This window comes from Seriola dumerili, unplaced genomic scaffold, assembly GCF_002260705.1.
Source record: "Seriola dumerili isolate Sdu_G_001 unplaced genomic scaffold, Sdu_1.0 BDQW01000092.1, whole genome shotgun sequence".
NCBI classification, from domain to species: domain Eukaryota; kingdom Metazoa; phylum Chordata; class Actinopteri; order Carangiformes; family Carangidae; genus Seriola; species Seriola dumerili.
The window spans coordinates 1574540-1596147 of NW_019174347.1; the positions used below are offsets into that span (position 1 = coordinate 1574540).

At 41.7% G+C, this 21608-nt stretch overlaps 1 protein-coding gene across 1 annotated transcript in view; it reads left to right on the plus strand.

The window, feature by feature from the left end:
* LOC111222406 (semaphorin-7A-like) overlaps positions 1–21608 on the plus strand; it is a 36549-nt gene that overhangs the window by 7191 nt on the left and 7750 nt on the right. The window contains exons 3-10 of the mRNA XM_022746121.1: positions 2161–2223; positions 6739–6834; positions 7120–7225; positions 10427–10534; positions 10884–11023; positions 12505–12683; positions 14257–14365; positions 14598–14805. Of these exons, the coding sequence (XP_022601842.1) occupies positions 2161–2223; positions 6739–6834; positions 7120–7225; positions 10427–10534; positions 10884–11023; positions 12505–12683; positions 14257–14365; positions 14598–14805 (1009 nt within the window). The remainder of the gene's footprint in view (positions 1–2160; positions 2224–6738; positions 6835–7119; positions 7226–10426; positions 10535–10883; positions 11024–12504; positions 12684–14256; positions 14366–14597; positions 14806–21608) is intronic.

Genomic DNA, 21608 nt, shown 5'->3' on the forward strand with positions numbered 1-21608 from the left:
AGGCTGGAGAGGCAGGTCTGTAACCAGAATTAAAGCCCCACCACAGGTACACCCACACATGTGTTTGCACTTACGCTGCCTGATTAAACCCCCTCTTAAGGAGTTTTTGGCTTTGTCAGTGCTTGACTGACATCTTGCTAAGTCCCCCGCTGCCATTGTTAAGGTGGGACAACTTATGTGATTATATCCCTGGCAGAGTCAGGCAGACTAACTCAGAACACCTGTGTGGGTGAGCAGGGCCTGTAAGTCATACCAGTGGATCTTTACTTTACAAAGATCAAAATATCCTGGTTTGATTTTCAACTGTAGAGCTGTTTAAGGGAAGCGAATAAAATGTTGCCCCTTGACCCTTCCTCACTGTCTTTGGTGAGATGCGTGTGGTTGTACTGCCCAGCTTCCAAGTGTGGATGTGTTGGACCTTGTGTAAAATGTGTGTGTTAAGTATGGGGCTGAAGCCAGAAGGTAATTAGCCTAGTTTAGCATTAGGATTGGAAGCAGGTGTGAACAGCTAGCTTAGCTATCTCCAACAGCTAGCCTAGCTCTCTCTTAACAATTCACCGCGTTGTCCACAGCCAGAAGGTAATTAGCCTAGTTTAGCATTAGGATTGGAACCAGGGGTGAACGGCTAGCCTATCTCTCGCCAACAATTCACCCAGTTCCCCACTAATTAGGTGAATTTGTGCACTTGAATTTGTGAACCATGCTAGCTGTTCCTCCCTACTTCCAGGTTTTTTTGTTAGGCTAGGCGAAATGCCGGCTTGTCTCAGCTCTAAACTTAACGCACAGACACAGAATATTTTCCCCAAAAAAAGTCAGTTAAAATATAGTTTTTGGTTGGTGGGATTAGTAACTACTATTCATGGTAAATATTAACCAGGTTTCTCTGAGATCTGGCTATCAATTATAACTGCAATTACTTCTGTATTTTTAATTTGGGAGACATTCAAATTTGAAAATGCTACTCCGAAATATGATGAATTATGAAATGTAATTTGCTGTATTTTAAATCGCAGAATGACTGACAGAGTTGCAGTAAGTAACACTAAACTAATTACTCCCCTGTTGCTGTTTGCCAGACTGTGTGTGTGTGTGTGTGTGATGACGACAATTATAGCCCCCCCCCCCCCCCCCTCCCGCTGGGAGGGCGACACAGTGAGCCAGTGAGGGCAGAGAGAGATGAGACAGCTGGCCTGTCACTGACCCAGTTCAGCAGAGACCCGGTGAAGGCCGAGGAAGTTGTGTCACACATGCATTAATGAAGCTGCACTAACATCTCTCTGTGTGAGGAGGAGAGAAAAACATAATTCAATGAGCTAATGATGTCAACATAGGCTAGTCAGTGATGACACTGTAGCCCACACACTGTAATCTCGAGCCTTACAAATTGAAGAGGCTGTAAGCCTGGCATTTCACCCAAATATGAATATATGCCCTATTTTTTTCAGAATAATTTCAGGCTTAATGTTGGGTTTTCCTCAGTGGAGACATGACGACAGGTTAGATGGAGATAACGACTGATGATGTGTTTGGCATTGAGGGACAACTCTGACGACTGATGGTGTGTTTTTCTTACTGTCAGTTAAATGACACGCTGTCAGGTTGAGTTATTTACAGTCCAGGTTAGTTTGGAGAAGAGTGACAGTTGAAAAAAAAGCTGTAAATATCAAGTGTCCTCCACACAGAACGAGATTCAGCAACTGTAGAGGTAGATATTTATTACTAAAGGGTCAGTAAATTTAATAATCTATTTGCTTGAGTGAAGGGCACAACAGTTTTCTCACAAAGATGAATTTGTTGTACTTCTTTGTGTTTCACTTTCTATTCCTCTCTCGGCCTACATGTACCGACAGCTGCAACTCAAGGCTGTTGTTATGGGGGGGGGGGGGTTATGGAGTGTGCTGAAATAAATTCTGGGAAATGTGAAGTACAGGAGACAGGTTGAGGTAAAAGGGTAGAACAAAATGTAAACGACAAATTTAATAACGAAATAGCTCCTTGAATGCAGTGAAAAAAAATATCACAGAATGCTGGAACGTTGGTGCAGGTTTTTTCTGTGAGGGCTGTGCTTTAGAAGCTGCAGCAGTGGGGTCGCTGCTTTCATGCCGAAACAGAGCAGTGTGAAAGAACTTGGCACAAATTAAACAGTCCTTCCTCCCACAGATCCCAGCGGCATCTGATCAGACTGCAATTGATACCTGCAAGGCGAAGGCTGCGCCACTCGAGGTAGAAATGCATCCTTTCCGTCAGCACCTCCATCAGTGGTGCAAAGCATCCCCCTCCTCCATTTGTGTATCATCATCCTGTTTCTCATTAATATCAACATCATTGTGATCATCTGCAGTCGCACTACAGTGAGGTTCATGCTTCAGTCTTCAGTTTTAATTCAGTTATTTAGATTAGGTTTTTTTTTGTTGTTGTTGCTAGGACTTAAGAGACTACATCATTCAAACAAACACAATAAAAACATAGGAAGACATAAAAATTGCTAATTTATGCAGATGAGATTGAATGAATTGAATTTCACAAGAGACAGGTTCACCTCAAAACAAACAAACCAAACAAGGCGCACAGATGAGTGAGCTGTTGATAATTTCACTGAGATTCCTCAGAGAGACAGAGAGGGTGGCAGGATTTTATTACAATATTCAAATTAAAATGAGCCTGATAGTGTGGGAAAGCTTTAAGTGCTCAGAGGATGAGGAATAATCTTGAGCAGTGCAGGATGCAGTGCTGCTTAATATGCGGCTGTCACAGAAAATAAAGAAATCCAAATGTACAAAAACAGGTTGAGCCTGGCTGGAGAAGTCGATGTCTTGGTGTTTAAAAACTGTACCAAGACCATTTTTGCCAGCTTTACATAGATGAATAATTTAACTTTAATGCTGTTATATAATTACAGGAAATTAACTAGATCGTTGAATGTAATTTTCCATTCATACTCAGGGTCAAATTTTGCATTTTCTTAATGGCGAAATAAAGGAAATTAATTTTTCATCTCCTTGGCCAAATGTAAAATTGAAATATAATTACCTGTTCTCTGTCATAAGTAAGGCAATGCTAACATCTGTGAAGGTCCATGTGTGTGTGTGTGTGTGTGTGTGTGTGTGCTGTCATGACCACACGGACTGCATGCACCTACACATGTGGCGACTGAACGTGTGTGGAGTTGTTCCACATACGGAGGCAGTGGCCATAACAGTATCTACAGAATCAAGTGCCTGTGCATTTCCATGTACCTGTTTTGGAGAATATCAGGTAAAAATCAGTTTAAAATTCTTGCACTCACTATAGATGTTTTGATCCTACGACCCCTTGTTGGTTAAAATTCATGCAGTTCATAGTTTTATCAGGTGCAAACCGATCAGTATTGCAGGTCACATGTGGTCATGCTATGTGGCTACGCTAACTAGACGCAATTCTGCCATCGCAAAAGGACATGTCCAGATATAAGAGTTGAAATTTCACCATGATGATCACCTGAATTCAAGTGCTTATTTAAAACAGCTAAATAGCATCTCTATGTGTTTACATTAGACTCTAAAAAAAAAGGAGGAAGGGTGTGTGTAATATCTACAACCTTAGAGGATGATTCTTGGATCTAATCTGTAGATAATAGGCAGCCGTTCATAAAACAGTCAATATCTTGATCCAAAAGCAACAAAACCTTTTATAGAAAGATTACTAGACTGTGTTCTTTATTCAGGCCATTCGGGTATAAAGTTTTAAAGGGTGTATATTCTGAGCCATTTGCTTTTCAATAAAGATTTTCCAATGTCACCACCTCTATCACTCATTTCAGTTTTTTCAACACCATAACATTATTGTCTGGTAGATTTCCCTTTTTTTGCTGTATAGAGTCTTTTGTTGCTTTTGAGAATCGCTGACTTAAGACTGCATCTGCACAACCCTTATCTTTAAAGCACTATTGCATGATTTCACTTTGCTCTCTCTCTCTGAATTCTTTTTCTGAACTGCACGCTCTCCTAAGTGTATAGAATTGGTTTGTAGGCAGACTCGTTTTAAAAGAGGTGGGATGAAAACTTTTTATTATTTTTTTTATTAAAGTTATCTCTCTGTAAATCGTGGTGGAAATTGCCACACATATTGAAGATGAAAACCCACCACAATTGTGTGTATTAAGTGGCACTGTAGTTATGGAACAAAACAAAGAGGGCAGTTTCTTCCCTGCACAAACGAAGCTGAAGATTGCAGAGAGCCTGGCAGAGGCAGATGGTGGAAAATGAGATCGTTCTGAGCGATGCAGTAAATCTTCCCCAATAAAGCAAACCCCCGGCTTGGAAGGGGGAATGAAGGACAGGAGGAAGCATCCTTCGGTGACAGACAGCCACGGGGTTTGTGGAAAACATTACCAACGGAGTGAGACGGAGACTTAACAGTGGGTAGCAAACCTAATTTGATATATAAGACTTTATTTCTAAACTATCGTCAAGGCCACGGTGTTGTGTGACTATCCACCTCAGCTCCAGTTTGTCTAGAGCACACAGAGTATTCGGAAGCTGAGAGCAATAAGCAAATACACCAAGGGCAAATACGGTCCTTCAATCTTGCCTTACATCTAAAAGGCCTGATCCTGAATGAATTTCAGGTTGAGATTAACTACAGAGAAATCTGCTAGAAAAAAAAAAAAAAAAAAAAGGGCAGTTGTACAGAACAGTAAGTACTCTCAACCATGCAGCCAATGACAACAGTTGTATAACGTCCTCTGTAGCTCTAGTGGAGCTTTGTCAAGACTGTGTAAAGTTCTCTTGGCTTGGATTTGTGGATTGCATGAAAAACTGGCAGCAAAGGAATGAATACTCTTCAGTTGGGAGTCTCGTGCTTTGATTTTGACCAGATTTGTTTCCCACAAGTCTCTCATCTTAATTGAAGTACAAGACTAAATCAAATCACTGGAAGTCGATTTTTAAAAAGATACATGTTCATCCGTGTGTTCTGACCTTGTGAGGAGGCAAGCGTGTTGATACCGGAGGAGTCTGCAAAACCCCAGATTACCTTCAATGACAAAGTAATATTATTTCCATACTAACATATTAAGAAATCCCAGTTTTTTACAATATCTGCGCATGTTAACCACAGTATGGTCAAGGTTAGGGTATTGTAAAGTAGGAGGTTCAGAATTAAATCTTCATGGGCATTCAATCCTCTGACCAAAGGTTTATTTTTAAATCTCAGAGTAATTGCATTTCTAAAACATGAAGGGGAAGAACACACATGGTTTGCTGAATCAGACGTATCACCCCATGCAAAGGTGAAAATAAAAATGGATGAGTGGGAGTGAAGTCTTTAAATAACCATAGAGTGACCAGGTGAACTCAATTAGGTAAATTGGGAGGGTGGTAAGGGTGAAAACAAGAGCCAATCAGCGATGAGGAAAGGAAAGGAAGTGAGGTTGGTGAAGAAAGGCAGAGGAAACATGGAAGAAAAAAGGGATCTTTACAGCAGATATGGTTGGAATTAGAAGAGTGGTTAAAGATATGTAAAGATTGTGCTTACAGTTAATAAAAACAAACAAAATTGCAGGTCTGTAAATTGGGACACGAAGTCCGGTCTCCTGCATTAAAGTCAGATGTGCTACATGCCCAAACCCCACCTAGAAAATGGAAATAAATCCAGTGCAGCATGATTAAATATGGATGTAATTCCTGTGGATACCGGGTTGGTAATCTAATGAGCATTGTCCTTCAATAACACAACATGATGCATCAGAAAGAAAACCTGACACCAACTTCTCCCCAGTCACAGAGACAGGTTTGCGGTTGACAAGAGTTACTGGCCTGAGTGACGCCAACTCATCTGTTATTCTGTCAGACAGCATATGTCAGTCTCAAACCTTAAACCTTAAAGCCCCTGGTGAAATGTGGACGGCCTTTTGCAAAACTGCCCGAACTCAAACTATTTCTTCAAAGAACAGAAGTCCACAAAGTAAGAACAGACAAACTTGCCTACACAAAATAAAAGATATTCAGCCTACCCACCCACCTACCCATGCACCTACCCATCCACCTACATATCCACCTACACACACTTACACAAGCCCTAGTCCTGCTTGTTGGACTCAGCACACTTACTGACTTACTTGTTTTCAGTTTGCTTTTCCATCAAGATCTGTGATTTGACTCTTTTCTAAAAGCCACTTAGCACATTTTTGCCAAAGATGCACTTTCAACATGAGCCACCGTCACAACTTAAAGCCACAGTTTACCCCTTAAGGGTTGTTCTCAGTATTCATTTTCATGCTCCATTCAGTAATGTCTCGGGGAAAGCAGTCCATTTTCTGTACTTAATGAATAAGTGATGCATATGGAGTATTGCAGTGCTGTACTGCAGGGCTAAGCCTCCTGTGTCCTGTCTGCCAAAAATGATCAGAGCATGGATTGCCTCCAATGTTTCTTATACCTCTCTCCCTCTCTCTGAGCAATCCGCTTTTTCTCTCGTAATCTGTTTTGTGTTTTAGACTTGCTTTGTTTCTCTAGCCCTCTATTCCACCTTCGTCTCAATCCCTTGCTCGTCGTCTTGTCTCATCTCTCCCTTTGTGCCGTCTCTTTCTCTCTAATCAGTCTTGCACACACCCTCCACTTTTGCCTCCCTGCCTCTCTGCATCTTTAATCCCCTCTCCCAATCTGTGTGTTTTTCCTGCCTTTCCCTCCTTGTTTCTGACTCATTTTCTGCCTTTGTCCCCTCTCTTTTTGTCTCACTCATGCGCTCTTTCTCCCACAGCTGGAGTGTGATAATTTCATCACAGTCATTCAGAAAGTAAACGACACGTTCATAGTATGCGGGACAAATGCTGGGAGCCCGAGGTGCTGGATGCTGGTAAGAGTTTCTTAAAACAAAACGCTGCTACATAATCCTATGCTGAGCCTGAACAATCTCAAAATCAATCGCTATTAGTATTTATTTATTTGTCCACTTATTTATTATCATGGAGGATGTTTTAACTCATTAAGTGCCTCCAATGATAAGTTTTCTAAAAACCCATGTGGTGGGTTTTGTCATAGAAAACACTAAGATGTAAAAGCATGAAGATGCAGGGCTGCAATAAACTGGATTTAAAATGCTAGACTTCCTCCAGGCTGAAATGTCTCCTACACTCTGCAGGTAAATGACACTGTGCTGACTGACGTCCAGGGCAACGGGCAGATAGCGGCGGCCTCTGACATCTCACCGCCCTACCCTTCCCAGAGGTCCATCAGCGTGCCTGCAGGTAACAAACAGAAGAGACAAAGTGCACGTTTGCTTGCAGGAGTACAACCAAGAGGAAAAAGAAACAGAATCTGTCCAAAACATAATCACACATTGTTCATGATTTAATATCAGCAAAGGAAGACTGTTTGTTGTTGCCAGTAAACCTTATGATGTCCACAACCAGCAGCTAGAGGTTTGATGTCATGAGGCCTTTAAGGTTCTGTAAACTATCGTCACTGCCACTGGATGTTGCGCTAGACCACCAGCATCTCAGACCAAAACAAACGCTTCATCGGCCACAACTCCGACCTCTGTTCGGCCCCAACCCCCCCCCTTGCTGTGATATACTCCATAGCAATGCTGACAGTTAGCCAGCTAGCGATAGCAACATTTGCTGAACAAATTCATAATGAGGGTGACAGCTAGTTAGCTAACGTTATCATGCCCAGTGTATCCGGTCTCTAATGAAAACAGACATTTAATATTATGCCGCCATCAAGTTACTTACACATTGAGGAGAAGAAGCCAGTTCTGAGTCAATCTGGAGCCCTTTAGCAGCTTATAGGGTTCTCCTCATGGTAAAGCCAGTATTGGCTCCATGGTCAGACTGGGAAAGAAATTCAGCCTTGGACTTATCTGCTGGGACTGGCCACATGAATGACACTGATGGAGCCGGTAAAGACACTGATTGAGCTGGTAAAACCTTTAAAAACTTTTTGGATGTTTTGACGGTTGACCTGCTGACCGGGATTTGAGTTGATTGTCCCCATCTCTTTCTTCCCTGTCCTCTGGTCTTATCTCTTTCTTTGTCAGAGGCTTTTTTAGTTGAAAAAGTGGTTTCCTCAGTGGAGGAAATTCTGGAAGATTGCTCTCACCCCAACCATCATCCCTCCTAACCCCTAACTAAGTCCTTTTTGTGCTTACACTTTACCAAACTTTAACCATATCGGTGTCATTTTAGGAGCACACACATGAATCATTTTGGTAACAATGATTTGTTGGTCTTTGAAGGCATCAACAAACAATATCAGTCAAAACAGTTAGCACATCACATCAGTAACTTTCATTACATAACATTTACAGATAAGTTTTAACTTTATTTAATGTTTAAGTATCTGTCATTTTTAATTTGACAAAAAATGGTACAAAAGTTTGCAATCATAATATGCTGGTATGATTATTCCCAATTAGAAACACTGCCCACCTATGCATCAGTGTAATCATTACATTACAAGAGGAAATGAATGAGGTAATTGGGGACAATCAAAGGATGAAGTAGTCTCACTAAGTTCCATTTCAAAAGCGTCACCTTGTTTCAGGTGTCACCTGTTCAGATATCTTATTTTGGAACAAAGCCACCTTCAGCTCTTTATATTAACTTTGCTCATTTGTGTCGCTGAGCAGCTGAGCGACTCTTGTGAGTCCTGGGCTCCCAGGAGCGATCTGTCTCATATTATCACTCTCTATTCATAACATGCAAATGAGTGAAGGATTTTATCTAAAGTACTTCACAATAATTTAATGAGCCAATCCTCCACAAGATAGATGTGCGAGCAGATTTTAATAAATTATGTAGTGCTCTGCTGTAGGCTGATATATGTTCTCTACCTTGAACGAGAACTGAGACGTAACCCTTTTGTTATTACGTGTCGTTTTCTTGTGCCTGAGTGATGTTGAGTTTGAACTTGTATTAGTGCTTTAAATTTTGTAGATCACACAAATCATTAAAAAATTAAACATGTTGTCTGTGAGTTGAGTAGCTTTTTGGGTAAAAGCTGAGGGTTAAGGTTAGGGGCGGAACAAAACTTCGGGGCTTAGCCCAAACTTAAGGATGTCAGGGGACATGCTCACCTAGGGAAAGTTTTTTTCTTTACAGCAGTTACATGCACTATTTTTAAAGCCATTTGACTGAAACCTAACTCTTCCTCTCCTGGTACACAGGTTTTTTCCTGTTCTTTCCTCTTCGCAGTCTCACTTATTTTCCCTCATTGCTCGGCCAGCCCTGCAGTCCATTAAGCCCGAATGGTCCTTACGTTGTCAGAGTCACCTTTATTTTCTCAGTGACAAAGCTCCATTGATCAGCTGGTCCAGTCAGAGAAAAGGAAAAGAGAAAAGATATTTTCTTATTTGTCCACAGGAAACCAGAATATCCTTTTAGGTCCTAGTGGTTTTGATCATGCTGACAAATTCTTTAAAATAGCAACATGTATCTACTGCATATACATGCCCTGCAGGTTTTGTTTACCTCCGTAACTCCCCCTGTGTCGAGGAACATAAATATATACATCAGGAAACTCAATATCTGGCCCCAATTCAACATCCACAGACCACACTGATTGTCTGCTATGTCCTACAAATCATTGTTTGTGCAGATGGCAGAACCACAAACTAGAAGTGGAAGTGCATACCCTCTATGCTGGCACACATTACCCCTTGTGAAAACACAGGCCTGCTAATAAAACTTTATGTTTAGCTAATCCAGCTCCACTGGACCGAATGGAAGGCGGATGTTGTGGGTGTGATTCCTAATTGTGTGATTATCGAGCAGCTTAGAGTCACATTTACCGAACAGAGATGTTTCCAATCAAACCAACCTTTCAGGAGTCACGGCACATAATGAGGGACGGATAAACTGTCTGTTTGTTAAAGCATCTAATGCAGATGGATTGTTTGTGGAGACTGAGAAATTAGCGAGAGGTTAGTTTGCGTTGCAGGATGCTCATCCGGATGGGGATCGATTGCTGAGGCAACGAGCCGACCCTTTGCTTGAGTTGAGCAGCATTCTAATAACAATCAGTCCTAATTAAGATGTTACTGCCACAATTTCAAGCGCTTCCCCTCTGAATTGCTATGGAGAAAGAGCTCAACAGGGGGTTATAAGAATATGGTGATTGTCGGCTGCTCATTGGTGCAGTCAGCTATTCTGCCTTGATGTCTTCTTTCCTCTTGCGCTCCTTCTCCTCCCTTGTTTTTTTATTCTGTCTTTGGCCTTCCGGGGGCCTCCTTTTTTCTCCCTTCACTCTGCCTCTCTGTGTTTAATGTTCTCCCTCTGTGTCTTCTTCTCCTCCAGCTTCAGTCAATCCCCCTCCTGCGTCGCTCCAATCTCTCTCCCTCTCCCTCTGAACCTTGTATCCATCCATCACACTGACTGTCTGCCTTTTCTTGCCCACGGTTCACCCTTTCTCTTCTCCTCTCCATCTTTTTTTCCTCACTGTCTCAGATGGGAATCTGTATTCTGCTATGTCGTCGGTGCGAGGTCACGCCGGCTCGATCCGGCGTACGTTTGGCACCCAGAAACTCCTGAAGTCGGAGAACATTTGGCTGCTGAGTGAGTAGGAGGAAGGGAGTCACGCAGAGACCGTACAGGTTTAGACTAATGAACATAGAGCTGGTGGGTGGAACTCTCTGTAAATCATCTACTATCATTCCCTTGGGGAGAAATAACATGTAGGAGCATTCACTGTCGGTTCTCATGGTTCTGGTATTTACAGCAGTAAAATGCAAATCAGTAAAATGCAAATCAGATACTTGTGCTCAATCTCACAATATCCACTTTATATACAGACTAATATCAATAGTATTTCTTTAAATAAGATAATGGACTGTAATCATGAAATAAGACTACACTAGAAGATGATACTTGTTAATTGTTGACTTGTTTAAATCTCATCACACAGATCCACAGTTTGCTGGCGCTGCCATAATCCCGTCTTCGCTAAAGTTCAAGGAGGAGATCTACTTCTTCTTCAGTGAGCTCAACAAGACTGCCAGAGTGGATGAGGAGCCGTACAGGGCCCGCATTGGTCGAATCTGCACAGTAAAGAAAAAACCAAAACCTTTTCCTACTTTTGCAACCTCTCCTCCCATTGCATATATATTTATATATGAGTTATGAGCAGTGCTATCAAAGTGTTTTCTGAGATTGTTTCATCTGAATACTTTCTAGAAGCCTGGAGAATTTGTGTGAGTGTGATATTTCAAAAGAAAGCCACTGGTTTTAAGTGAATTACTAATGAAATGACCTAAAGGATCTAAAGCTTCAAAGTTTGAATAAATCCCAAATGCTCTGAGTGAAGCTACATAACATATATTTTCTGGTTGCTGCTACACTCTTCTTCACTGTCAAGAAACTTTGTTAAGATGTTGCATTTTCTCAACACTCTCCAATCAGTGATGTCAAAGCAGGTGTTTCCTAATCAGTTGTCAAAGGCAAAACACCTGCTGCTCTGTGTGACTGATGATTGAGCTCCTGAATTAATTTTGAGAAATATTCACAGGGGCCCAAATCAACAGATAAAGCTGTTTTAAGGAATATTTCAACATTTTGTCACATGCTTCTCAACATACACTTCCTTGCTCTCTTGCCAGGGGTCAATCTGTTCATCTCATCTCATCACAGAGCTAGCAGTTTCCCCCAGCTTTCAGTCTTTATGCGAAGCTAGCAGCTCCTGGCTTTAGCTTCACATTTAAATGTGAAATGTGCAAAGCTGACACGATCCTGAATGAGTCTCTCTGGACCCTGTTGTTAGTCAGCAATGCTACAAAGCACATGCTAACTACTTTTTATTACACAATTTTTCTTATTTCCACACATGTAAAAAAGGCCTACAGTCCCATATTGCAAAATAAATCTGGCTATTTCTTCTGGCCCAGTATACTCCTGTTTTCCACGGCCCAAATCTGGCCCATATACAGCATGATTATCAGATGCTACTTCCAAGTCTGGGCCAATTCTGGCACACACACAGAAAATCTTCCGCCAATGCTGGAGGACAACAGCCGGAATCTGCCCCGATGTGGAAGTATATGGGCCAGACTCAGGCCGGGGACCCAGGCGTATGTTTGGCCAGGAGTTTCATTTTGCTATGACAGCTTTGAAATAGTTAGCAACCTCTACCTGCTACCCGTTTGTGTGCTAATTAGGCTACAGCAATAGCTGTTCATTATATAGCTACATTAATGCTCACTGTTTAAACACTATGTCTTTACTTTGCTAATTACATAATGTGCTGCAGAGCATCTATAACAAAGCTAAGCTAGCTGTTTCTACTGCTTTGTGCTAAGATAGGCTACAGAAGTCTTGAACTAATTTCTGCACCGGAACCTCCGAGATAGATCTCTTTTGTTTCCGACCAAAATGTCAGAGAATTCCCATAAGGGAGGGAAAAGGAGTCCTTTTATCCTGAGTTAGGGGGTCAGTGTCTTATCTCTTCAGGGTGAAACACAGTCAAATTCAAAATTACTAGCCTGGCTGCCCTGTAGGATTTGGTTGTGAGAGTTCTTGTATGTTATTTCCAGGTGGATGAAGGGGGCATTAAAAGCCTGCTGGCAGACTCGTGGACCACCTTCATGAAGGCCCGGGTGATGTGTGGCACGGGCAACACTCAGCAGCAGTACAACAACATGAAGCAGGCCGTGGTGCTGACAGCGCAGGACAAGAGGGCCGGGGTCATGTACGGCCTGTTTTCCAACGCATGGTGAGCCAGAACATCCGTCTAACTCAGCTAAAAACTACAGAATAAAACAGAAACACACAGCAGCACAAAGCTGACACAAAGACACAATACACACACAGGTTTCTCATTATAGCATAGTTAGTTTATAGTTCATTTAACTGTAGTATCAGGTTTCTGTTGGATGAAGAATCTGTAAGATTAATACATGGTGCAATCTTCTGCAGAAGGCCTTTAAACAACTTGTCATATTTTGCACATTTTAAATTACAGTCGTTTTACGAGAACAACCGACACATATGCTCTTTGGTTCATCAGCTGAAGTGCATATTTATGATGCAAGCTTGCACGTCATGTTACAACCTCACACATCAAGTTTAACTACTTATGGCAGATTGGTAGTCCTGTATTTCTCATGTAGTTGTGCAGCTTTGTTCACTGCAAATACAAAATAGAAACACCATAATCCAGAAACAGTTAACTTTAGCTTTATTTGATCTACTTGCAAGCGACAGTTTACAAAACTGACCATAAAGTTCTTGCAAACCTAGTCCAAAAATCACAATTTAAACGTAGACATGACAATGTGCAAACAACAGACAACGTCGGATCCTCTGCCCTTGCTATGTGTGTGTGGGTGGACAGCTATGCAGCGAGCTACGCAGGGGTACCAGGGGAGCAGGCTGTAGATGCCTATAAATGTTTGCTTGGTCACAGATCTGACAAAATTCAATTTCAGTTAAATGATCTGTGTCAGCCGTGTCGCCTCCGGCAACGGAACACCAGACTGAAACCAACAGTCGGTGACCGAATATCTAAGGTTAAAAACTGGCACATTTTCTTTCTGTGCTACTTTAAAATAGTGGTATAGCTACCACTCAGGGGAGGCGGGGGGGGGGGGCGGGGGGAGGGGGGGGGGGGGGGGGGGGTCCACAGCTGAAAACAGTCGCCCCCAAAAGCTGGAACCTCTGGTCACAGAGATTCACAGGAAAGCAGTATTTTTTTTTTCTTGTGCATTAATAGATGAGATTTTCAAAGTAGATAAAGGAGACCTCTTTGGTTTAACGAGTCACAAATGCAAGACCCATGCAACTGGCAACAAGGGATATCAAGTAGACATTGCTTCATACTAATGGTGTGGTGTGCAATGGATGCACTGACTGTGTGTGTGTGTGTGTGTGTGTGTGTGTGTGTGTGTGTGTGTGTGTGTGTGTGTGTGTGTGTGCGTGCGCGTGTGTGTGTGTGTGTGTGTACATGCGTGCGCGTGTGTGTTTCAGTTCAGCTCAGCCTCTCACTGAACTCCATCTCTTTGTGCTATTTCACTGCTGTCGCTCTCCTTTCCGTCTTGTCTCTGTACATTTATATCAGATTCACAAAGCTCTGAGACACAGTACCTGCAGATTCTTTCCTCAAGTTGAAAGACACCATGTCTAACATTCACTTCGCTTCCTGTTTGAACACACAGTAAACCAAGAGAAAGAGAAACTAGAACATGCTAGTCGAGAATTTCTAGTTGCTCCACAGCAAGTCCCTCATAACAACTTTCCCTGGTTTTATTTTGGGTGTAATTACTCTTCTTCTTTCTGCCTTTGTTCAGGGGCAGAACTGTGATCTGCGCTTACTCCATTGAAGATATTGATCAAGCCTTCTCCACAAGCAAACTGAAGGGCTACAGCAGTCCGTTCATTGGCAGTCGCCCTGGAATGGTAAGAAAAACCAACATGACTTTCTGTGTTTTTTTTAATCACACCAATCTGAAGAAAAACATGCAATTGCATGAGTCAGCCTTTATTTCAGAGGAGAAAAGATTGAAGAGCTATTTTTGAGAGGCATGAGTTAATAAAAGAAAAAGCAATTTTGAGCTCTTTGTCCGAGGGCGATTTATTTTATTCAACTTCCCAGCCCAGTCTGAATCGATTACATCACTTCTCCCCTCAGTGTGTCCGCAAGAACTCGACAGCAGGAGGTCAAAATGACATCAAAAACCTGGGGGTGATCAGATACTACCCAGAAATTGAGGATGTGATCCGGCCCGTCGGTGTGGCTCCACTTGACCTCCCCACAGACGACCAGATCACACACACCGTGGCGGACATCGTGCTGGCGGTCAATGATGAGCACTACAGCGTCCTGTACCTCGGAACAGGTGTGTGTGCATGTATATACATGCATGTGTAATGTACTGCAAATCAACCGCAGCAGATTTTTCTCTCCATTTCGAGAATTGGTCGTCTTGTTTCAGCACCGAATACGAGACTACTCCTTGCAGTCGCCATTCACAATGATCTAATGGGGTATCTCTGTAGCTCTGACAACTCAGTGACGAGGCACTTGGCTGACCAATGATGGAAATATGATCACTCAGTCAGTCAGACAGTCGGTGACATTCAGGATTATAGGGGGCTGGCCCTGCTGTGCGGTCCAGCCAAAAATTGTTGTTTAAAACTGATGGTCTGATGGTCTTACTGCTCATGTTACTTGCCCCAATGGACTCCATTGTAGCACAGTTGCCTTTATCCCAGATCTAAGCAGTGAAGTTGCTGTAACAAGTTATGAAAACCAAAAGATATCGTGGCCAAAACAGCAAAAATAAGATTAAAGTTGTAAAAAAAAAAAAGAAATCCAGGCAACAGGCAAAAGCAGGACCCATTTGTCTATATCTCCCTTATGTTCCTGTACTTGTCTTGTTTCGGTCGGTTGGTTACTCTGGCAATAAAGGTGAATAGAGAGGGTAAAAATCCTATTCTCTGCAACTGATAAAGACACTCAAAAGTATTTGCACTTGTATATATCAGGGCAAGTGAGTCGTACAACTCAAGGCTCCTCCAGTTCAGCCACACAACACTATGGCCAAGCAGAGTAAAAACACATTGCAGGCATTTGATTACTGCGCTTATGCAGCGCAAGAAAATAAAATGCATGGCTGAAAGATGCACTTGAATTCTTGATTTAATCACTGAATAGTAAAAAGGTCAAAATCTCTTCTGCTCAAAGCCTCATTCAAATGATTCCCGGCCTTTGCTAGACTCTTTCTGTTTGATCAAAGCAGCGATGCTGAAGCACTGCTGGTGCCCATAGCAGTTACTCCAAAAATTGCCTTGTGCCGCAGGGAGATTACCATGGCAACCATCGCGAGTCATATGCTCGTGTGTGTATATGTGCATCTCATCGCTCTGAAGTTCACCGAAAGATGAGCGGAGTGTCATTTCCCCGCTGCTGCTGTGGATATGTGCTTGTCATTCATCAGGCTTTTTCTAGGTTGGTTCTACTTTTAGCACATTAGAAGAAAACGAAAAAAACCCAAAAAAACAATGTAGTGTTAAAAAAAGAAAGGAGGATGGCCCCTCGCTGTGGGCTTTACTAACTGTGTCAGTAATAGGAGGGAAAGGGTGGAGAGCTATGAACAGCCACGGGTCTCTGCGGTGGCCTATAAAGAAACTGGAGCAGTTTGAGTCACAGTTATCAGAAGCTGAAGGAACAGGTTGTACTGGAGATCAGGTTGTTCCATGCTCACTCTCGGCTTTGTGAAAAGAAACATACTGTACAAGACATGGATGCCCTGATCTCTTTATAATTCTGATTTGATCACATTCCTTTTTTTTTTTTTTCCTGTTCAATATTGCATCACTTTCGCTTCAGGACACCAGCTATAAATATTCACAAGCTTGTTACGAATCAAGTTTATCAATCTGCATAATTAATTTCAAAGATGCTCTGCAAATGATGGAGAGAAGCCCCCTCCCTCCCTTCCTTAAAATAATCTAATCTTTTAGTGAGTGAAGCAGACAGACAGACAGCTCGTCTTGATGGATAGTTGCATTAGAACAGTCTAAACCAATCAGAGGAGTAGAAGTGGTGAGTCAGCGTCCACCTCGGGACCACAGACAGTGGGATCGAAGCAGATGCATTTTGGGTAGCCCTGGGACATTAGTCTTCCCTAGTGATAGAAATACCAATAAATACCCTTCAGAGGAACAAGCTCGGAGACACAAACCGCACAGTTAATCTTTGTGCAAGAAAAGGCAGCGCCGGAAAGTAAATAACACTGAGTGCTCAAATAATAAATATCTATGAAGGGGGGATGAGCTCACCCACAATGGAGCTCGCTCAGTTGAAGATTAGTTAAAGCTTGCATTCACACCTGATCTATTTAGTGCACTTTGAATGAACTCTGGTGCATTTGTCCTGTTTGCTGTGGTTCATTTAGTCTGATGAGGACATTGTCATTTGAACATTTGAACAGACCAACAACAGGACTGTGGTTATGTCACATGCATAAATCCAAAAGCTAAAGATATCGTACTTTTTCCTTGCTGCATTTGTCGTAGCAGCCATTTCTCCTTTGTGGCAGCTTATTATGTGCTGGTGGGAAATGTGTGTTGGATTGGAGCTCAACAGCCGGCTATCAGAGAACCTGTTGCTGCTCTATAGGTTGGATCTTATTTCATTTTTATGTGGCCCACTGCTTACAGGTCTTTAAATTAGAAAAGGTGGAAACTGCAAGTGTTAAAGCAAGAGACAAATTAATCGTTTATTATATACAGACATATAGTTTTGTGAACAAATTTGATGCTGCAGAATTTGATGCTGCAGAACATCTTTTTTATTTATAGTCTTCTTCCTTGTCAAAACTTAGTGAATACATTACCCACAATGCAACTTGAGTACTGACATTTGGAGATTCAGGTGTGTTATGCTAGTAGCGGCTAATGTAGCATTAAGCTGCTAGCCTCAAGCAGAGAAGAGGGGTCGGCTACAGAGGTCTGGTAAGCTCACATCTTTCTAACCCTGCAAGGGTTGGATGGTGCGTCTAGGTGGGCGGGGCTTGGTGACTGCTTTGTTGTGACATCACAAAGTTCCAGAAGTCCTGACAGCTCGTTTTAAGGCTGAGTTTCTGAATACAGGCTGTGTGCATTTGTCTGTGGACTGAGGCTTTGATACTTTCACAGTGTTAATATAGAACCTAGACCTGATCTATAATCACACTACACATGGACATCTACCTTTATACTATATGGGAATTTTTTGAGACAGAATGAACTGAACTGTTGTCATGAGCAAAACCATTATCTTTAAATCTTGGATGAAAGACTCAGTCTGTAATTTGCAGATAAAACACACACCGACCACAATCTGCAGTGGCTTTGTTTCCTTGCTACAAATTCAGCTGATAAAAGCAAACACTGTTTGGCTGCTCGACACTTAAAAAGCTCAAGTAGAGTGACTAGACTGTGGGTGCCATGTGCAAGGGCACCTTAATGCTGGCTGTTATGAAAGGATAGAACATTACTCATCTAATTTCCTCTCATCTAATTTCTCCACCCGCAGAGGCACACAACTTGTTTATTCTAGTCACATTTGTCTGACAAAGTGATGTATTTGGAAGCTAAAGGAACTCACTTTACAGTGTTGACCTAGAATAAACTGACAAGGTCCTAATTAGCCAAATAACTTATCATTTACCTAATAGTTTTAAGCCCATCTAACTAGTCTTGGTTGAGCTCCCGCTGTGAGATACATGCTGACAGAACGCTGCAGGATTCGACAAAGTGAATTTATCTGTGTTTTCATCACCAGCTTGCAAATAATTCAGCAGAATATATGCATATAATAACCAGCTACTTCAATATCTGTCATCTTGACAACATGACAGACAAAGATATTCACTGCCAGCTATTGAAAAATTGCTCTCTTTTGCATATAACAGACTCAGAGTAGTGCAGCATTTTACATCAGTAAATGCTTCCTCAAAAAACACATTCAGCTCATTTTTAATCAAACTGAAATAAAGTTGTTGTTCCTTAACTATTCAACTGATTGTTTTCTCCTCATATTTAGAGACAATTAAAGCTTTGCAGGAAAGGAACAGTATGCAAGTGTTTTAGTTTAAAATGTTCAAAAATTAGCTAAGATGTATTGTACCACAGTGGTGTTTTGAGCTATATGCTAATGTCAGCATGCTAAAATGTGACAATATAAACATGCAGATGTGTAGCAGGGAAAGGTTTACCATGTTCATGCACCATGTGTACCATGACCATCTGAGTTTTGTTGGTTAGAATGCTAATATTTGCTAATTAGCACTAGATACAAAGTAAAGCTTCAGTTTATGGGAATGTTATTGATATTTGATCATTAAAGTTTTGACCTGATGATGTCGCTGAGGAAAATTTATCAGATCACCAATTTATTCGCAATTTTATCCTGAGGCAGACATGAATATTTGAACCAAATCTCATAGTCAACTGTCAAGAAATTTCTGTAAAAACCACATATGTAAACAGCTGGCTGCATTTTTGGAAAAGTCAGGGGATCACCAGAATCAGGATGATACATCGTCTGTGGCAACATCCAGTAAATGTTGAGAGATTTCATTGGATAAGTAAAAACTTTTACTTGCTGGTGTCACCAAAGTCACTAGACTTTGTCCTCTGTAAAACATGAACAAGTGTACAAGCCTTCATTATGATCCATCCAATAGTTGCAGAGATATTTTGATGGCTATTGTTGAACACACAAAGATGTTCTCAATCTGATTGAGCAGAAGTAATCTGTCAGTAGTCTGTATTCCTTCAGAAACACATCATGGAAAGACAAACAAAAACAAACGAACCACCACTTTCCTGTGACTGTGAATCTGTTCAGACAAATGCATTAATATGTTTGATGTCCCAGCCTGTAGTTTTTGTTTTGTGAAAGAAGAAAAGAAAAGGCAGAGGTTTAACTTTAGGAGAAACCTACATCGGTGAAATCACTGATTCTCTGGGCCGAACTGTTCCTCAGTCCTCCAGTGACTTTTAAACAGGCTCAGTTGGCTAAACGTTGACCTAAACGCCACAGCTAGAACCAAAAGTGCTGAGCACATTGTAAAACGTCTGACTGTGACCGTGTTGTGTCAGGGCCCTAAAGAGTCACTTAGAAGGAAAGGTAGCAAAGGAGGTATGAAAGGTCTCTGATGCTGGGGACTGTCGGAAATGGAGCAAAAAGAACGGGCGGTAGTAAAACATTTCTTTTCCTTCAGTAGCTGGCTGACAGATTGACTACCTTAAGATGTAAAGCTGCTCGGACCATTTCAGTCATGGAGGTGAAAGCAGCGGCAGAGAGCTTCCCTCAGGGATGGATGAAATGTCAGAGCCGTACACTTGTTTCAAGTCCGACTTTATGATTTGAGATCAGAAGCTATTTTCTTTTCACACACTGTGACATTCGAGGAGGCAGTAGCTTAAAGGTTAGAGAGGCAGACCAAGGTGGCGACTGGGAAAAATATGAGCTTGAGAAAGTGAACGACTGCAACTCAGTGTAAAGCCTGCACCGTAGAGAAAAGGGTAACATACTTTAGCTTGTTAGTAAAAGAAGTTTAAACATTTCATCCAAGCAGAAAAATGTCTATATTGACTGTTGGCCTTCTGTGAAAGCTTTTACACAGTCAGTGCAACTGTGTAGATATGGAAGGTTAGCACCTAAAAGGTGTTTACTGTAAGAGATTATGTGCACTCAGCAAACCCTCCCTGGATAAATAAAAACAACAAAAAAACAGATTGGCTCAGCACAAGTTCAGCATTGTCACCCATTTTCCGCTCAGAATGTCTTGCTGCTGTCTTTGTGCTGATACACTGTTTTGATAAAAGAGCTGAAAATAGCTGCAGACAGGATTAAAAGAATCATATGAGAATAACCTGGATAAAATGGGGAATGTTATCTCTGACTACAGAGGGGGGAAAAAAAGATTTGAAGTTTATGAAAAAGAGACAAGGCAGTTTCGGGACAAAAGAAGTCTAATAGACAGCAAGAACATGGCAGCCTAATTACAAATGAGAAAGTTCCTCTTGGAGGGAGCATTCAAGAAATGAAGATGTGAGATAAAAAGGATATCACTGTAATCACATTTTCACGTTTGGGGGAAGGTAAAATAATCTTAGATCTGACAAAAGACAAAAAAATGTTAGAACGTCTTTCTGCAGGGAACCATTAAATCTCTCAAGGTATTATTTGGGAAGGAAGGAGTGGTTGTCTGGAGGCAGGGGATGTAAATAGCAGCTAAGGGTGAAGGAACATTTTCATTGACTTTCAGTCCAATGAAATTGCCACGCACTCAGCACCAAAAAAAAAAGGTACAAGGTAATAAAGAAATATTGGGCAGAACAAATGACTGTAAACAGTCTGGAAGAGTGATGCCTGCACTCAGCCGTCTGGTAGTCTAATGCCCAGAGTGATGGCTCGCAGCTACCTTAATGACCTCCCTCCATTTTCAAAATCAAGCTGCATGCGAGGCGGCATTATTGACCACCTGTGCAAAGATGAACAAAGATGTTAGCAAATTCCAGCAAACCTGTGAGTCTGCTGGAGCTTGTTTGGAAAACAGGAAACCCAGTTCATGAGGCAAATATACACAGACAATGCTGTGACTTATGATCGTTCCAAACACAAACAAACAAGTTCCAAAACCTAGCTAACCTAGCTTACAAGAGGTAGTGTCTCAGCTAGTAATACTTTGAAATTAAGAACCTATTATTTCACTTAGCTCCCGTATTAGGGGCAGAAACGTAAATGCTTGAAATGTGATTGTTGCTAACTAGGCTGTTAGCCGTTAGCCTTGCTAATCAGGCGCATTACAGTTAGCTAGGCTGTCAGTGCACTGCATTTTGCTAACTTTTGCTATCATGCTAATATAGTAGGGTTACCATATTTTAAAACCTCCAAACCAGGATCTTTAACTGTACCTCACATTCATGCATGCACACATGTATGCACTTGTGTTAGCACTTAGCACACTACCGAGCGCACCTTTCAACACCATGAACGCTGCATTTTTATTATTGAGTTCGTTTATGAAAGAAGCAACCTACCAGAGTCAGTCTCCTGGAGCTCTTTAGAGAAGGTGGTGGATGGTGCATTGTTCTTGTTTTTATATTGGGTTGGGCAGGAATGAGTAGGACAGGACATGACGAA